The 4,548-nt window shown below is 44.4% G+C and overlaps 1 protein-coding gene across 1 annotated transcript in view; it reads right to left on the reverse strand.

Annotated features, from left to right (window-relative positions):
* Positions 1-4,548, reverse strand: part of LOC107297214 (lipoxygenase homology domain-containing protein 1-like) — a gene marked incomplete at its 3' end in the record, with an annotated part of 116,762 nt that overhangs the window by 38,399 nt on the left and 73,815 nt on the right. The window contains exon 17 of the mRNA XM_015826572.1: positions 2,076-2,236. Coding sequence (XP_015682058.1) covers positions 2,076-2,236 — 161 coding nt within the window. The remainder of the gene's footprint in view (positions 1-2,075; positions 2,237-4,548) is intronic.

The following is a 4,548-nucleotide window of genomic DNA, read 5'->3' on the forward strand; positions in this document are numbered from 1 at the left end:
CTATAAAAGGGTGGTGGTGGCCATTTGGACCTCTGTGACGGACAAAAGCTGAATCTCTGGCAAAGTAGTGTGCTGTGGTTTCAAAACTGTGTGTATTGTTTTTGTTTCTGTGTGTTTGGAGTAAAAAGGTCTTGGCAGGCAGCTACGGAGCTGCTGCCAAGTTTCTTATCTGTGCATTGGTGTCTGGAGAAGTCTTTAACCCTTGGCTGGCTGTTTGGGTGTGTGGGTCGGAACGGGGACAGAACACCCAGTAGGCCACACCCACTCCAGCTACACCCACCCAGTAGGCTGCGCTTACCCTGGCCACACCTACCCCCCCCCCCCGAGGACAACCGCAATGCTGGTGTGGCCCTCAATGAAATTGAGTTTGACACCCCTGGTTTAGATAGACATAATAATACTGGACTTGGTGTGAGAACCAACAACTTCCATTTTCCATGTGCTCTTACGGTTGGGAATTTTTGTCATCTTTGGGGAGCGACAGGTAGTCCTTGATTTACAACCGTTCATTTAGTAACCACTCAAAGCTACAACGGCACTGGAAAAAAACCGACTTATGACTGTTCTTCAGACTTACAACCGTGGCAGCCTCACCCTGATCAGAGGCTTGGCCAAAGCCAAGTCCTGCAGCCGTTCTTCGTACGTTTCAGTCTCCAGGCCTTTAATTCTATATTATAAAACAATAGTATGCATTTTACATGTGGCCTAAGACAATTCCTCGTCACTCAATGAGGCCCAGGCAAGCCAAAAGGTTGCGCAAACATCATCTAAAGCCATGGTGGCAAACCTATGGCACGGGTGCCAGAGGCGGCACGCAGAGCCCTCTCTGTGGGCACGCGCACCGTCACCCCAGTCCTAGGCCTTCAGCTGGGTTTTATAAAACCTTTTCACTTTAGGCCTCCGCCGCTGTGTGCAAAAAAAAAAGGTTCAATCAATCAATCAATTTCAACTTCTCGCGGGGAAAAAAAAGATCTCGCAAAGTTGGAATTGATGGATTGAACTTTTTTTTTATAAACAAGTTTTATTGGTTTTTTCATTTTACAAACAAGTGCTTAAGAAACAACGTGGTGGCAGGGCAGTCAATTGTCCACAAAACAAAGTCATATTCGTGACTTAATTAAGTCACAAAACAAAGTCATATTCGTGACTTAATTAAGTCATTAAAAACCTCCTCTTTTTCCCCTCTAATGACAAATTATATTCAAATTGATATATTACAATACAACTAAATCAATCATAGCAATCCTCAATAATCTTTCGTCTAAATAGATCTACAAATCCGAATCCTGTATTGAGTTTACCTATTTCACTTACTATGTTCCATATTTCTAATCTAAATACCTAGTTAACACTTCGGAGGTCTCCCCATAACCTTTTTTCCTTAACATATTCAATAAGCATTTATTATATCATTTCATCCTTTTTTCTTATTCCTCTTCCATTACAAGTAACTATCAATTCTAATAAGAAAAGAAAATATTAATTCAAATCAGAAAGGGGGGAAAAAAAGAAGAGAAAAAAAAAAACCAAAGACAAGACAAAAAGAAAGAAAAGAGAAAAAATACCTTTCTATTTCTATTATTCTTTATAATCTAACAAGATTGATTGAACTTTTTAATCCCACCCAGTCTGCCGTTACCACCGCAGCCATGCCCACCCAATTGGCCATGCCCACCCAATTGGCCATGCTCACCCAATGGGCCACGCCCACCCGACACCCGACATAAGCAGGTTTTGGGTTGCAGTTTGGGCACTCGGTCTCTAAAAGGTTCACCATCACTGATCTAGAGTGTCAACGCTGCTAACATCAGATGTTTTTGCTTTGACAACAGTTTGAAATGCAGGCTTTCCCTCCAGTTCTCCAGCCCGCCAATTCTTATCATCTCTTATTTCAATAACCTTGGTTCTCACACTAGGTCCAGTATTGTTATGTCTATCTAAACTCTCATGCACATTCCTCCCCCACCCCCAGCATCATCTAAGTCTAAAAGTAAAACATAAAAAGATGGTGATGGTATCTCGGGATCTTTGCGAATGGACGTTAGAATTCCCTCGCGATCCTAACACGAGCGTACCTTGAATTTTTCCGAGGCTCCCCGCTCGTGGTTGTTGGACCTGTTCTTCAAAATAAGGACCTCCGTCTTACCCAGCTCACCGTAAACCTGCAGGAAGACTTTCGCGTTGGTGCCCGCGTTCCGCACGTCTCCGGTAACGGTACAGATCTCATAGTTGATCACTTGTTTAGAGCAGAAGAGAGAGAAATGCATCTGAGAATAATTGAAACGGTGCGTAGAAATCCAGAGCTTGGCTTCAACGTCTTGCAGTGAGGTCTTTTCACAATTATAAGGGTTTCTATCTCCTTCTCTCTCTCTCTCTCTCTCTCTCTCTCTCTCTCTCTCTCTCTCTCTCTCTCTCTCTCTCTCTCTCTCTCTCCCCCCTTTTCCTCCCTTCTCCTCTTGCTTTACACACCCCTTAATTCTTCTAGTTTATTCAGAGGGAGGAACGGAAATCAAGCAGAAGAGAAGTTAGCATTCAAAGGCGAAAGGATGATCTGAAGTTTGAGGGGTTCCGCCCTTAGCATCTTCTGCCCATAAGACAGGGGTCCCCAACCCCTGGTCTGTGGACCGGTACCGGGCCGCAGCATGCCAGCAACCGGTCCACACAAACAAGGAAAGCCCCATCCGCGGGATGCAGGCAGCAAACAAAACCACACACTCTCTGGTCCATGGGAAAACTTTTCTCCACAGAACCGGTCCCTGGTGCCCAAAAGGTTGGGGACCTCTGCCGAAAAGAGATGACTAGGCAGACTCGGAGGGAGGGGTCAAATGCGTCATCAGTCTCAAGTGCCTTCGTGTCCACGAGAGATCTAAGTCCAGCCCCCCCCCCCTTGAATTCCACTGACTCTTATCTACTTGCTTTGACTGTTATAGTTCAGATTCTTGCAGGGAGCATGAGCTCACTGTGGGAAGTCACCCCCCCCCAGAGAAGAAAATATTAAAAGGGCAGGAAAATATATTTCCTCAAAGGATATTGAAGAGGCGGGAAAGCATGCCCAGTTTTTTCTTAATAGCCCCAAGTCTCCCTCCCCAGAGCAGAAACCAGCTCTGTAGAAATGCAGATGTAAACCATTCAGGAAGGTTAAAGCTAGAAGATTAAGAAGACAAAGACACCTAAAATCTACATACCCCACCCAAACTCTAAGACAGGACATAATAGGATTAACCCACAGATGCCAAAGGGCAAACCCAGACTCAGCTCAGAATACATGACACGGGAAATAGCCTCAAACAGGAACAGGAAATCACTCCAAACAAAAGGCTCAAGAGGATATAAAAACCCACTCTCTACATGTGCTCAGCCCTTTTTTTCTCTCTTTTCTGCCAGAGCCATCTGGCTCTCCTCTTCAATAAACTGCAACCTTCTTTCTAAAGCAGTCGCCATGTTTATTCCCAGCTTGGACGGAACCACGATGAAGACTTTTCTTCCAACAGCACAATAAACCTTTCTATCCATTTCAACTGCCTGGATCTCCTGATTTCCTGCACTGGACGCTGCTACTCTTAAACCAAAGGAACCTTAGGCAGAGTAAGGCTGAAGTTATGGAGAGTGGTCAAAAGCCAGGGGAAAGTCACAACTGCTGCAAGGAGTTACTACAGGTCCTATGGAGGTATTCGGTATCTTTCCAAATACCTTTTTTTCGTCCCAGGGATAGAAAACTCACTTATCGTCATGTTTATTTGTTTATTGTGACTATTCCGTCTGTTGACAGCTCCCCAAAGCCTCTGAAGAGGATTTCAATTGCAGTGCCCTAATGCCCAATACTTAGAATGCAGCATCGCAAACTCACTCTGCCCACAGTCTGGAGTTCGATTCTGAATGGCAGGTCGGCTCAGCCTCATTTTACCAACCTCTCCAAGGTTGGTAAAATGAGGAGCCAGCATGCGCCCTGAGTCCGCAAGGAGAAGGGCGGGGTAAAAATTCAATCAATCAATCAATCAATCAATCAATCAATCAATCAATCAATCAATCAATCAATCAATCAATCAATCAATAAATAAATAAATAAATAAATAAATAAATAAATAAATAAATAAATAAATAAATAAATAAATAAATAAATAAATAAATAAATAAATAAATACTGGGGACAATATGCTAACATTTGTAAACTGCCCAGAGAGTAGCAAAATGCACCATGGAGCAGTATGTAAGTCTAAGTGCTATGACTATTCTTTCTTTCCGCCTCCCTCCCGCCCTCCCTCTCTTGGTGGTGCAGTGGTTAGAATGCGGCATTGCAGGCAAACTCTGCCCACAGCCTGGAGTTCGATCCTGATGGGGCTCAAGGTTGACTCAGCCTTCCGTCCTTCTGAGGTCAGTAAAATGAGAATCCAAATTGTTGGGGGGGCAAGAAGCTGACTCTGTAAAGTGCTTAGAGAGGGCTGTAAAGCACGGGGAAGTGGTATATGAGTGCTATTGAGAGAGAGAGAGAGAGGGAGAGGGAGAGAAGGAGAGGGAGAGGGAGGGAGAGGGAGGGAGGGAGAGAGGGAG

Source organism: Protobothrops mucrosquamatus, unplaced genomic scaffold (assembly GCF_001527695.2).
Source record: "Protobothrops mucrosquamatus isolate PMUCROS unplaced genomic scaffold, P.Mucros_1.0 scaffold3188, whole genome shotgun sequence".
In the NCBI taxonomy this organism is placed as follows: domain Eukaryota; kingdom Metazoa; phylum Chordata; class Lepidosauria; order Squamata; family Viperidae; genus Protobothrops; species Protobothrops mucrosquamatus.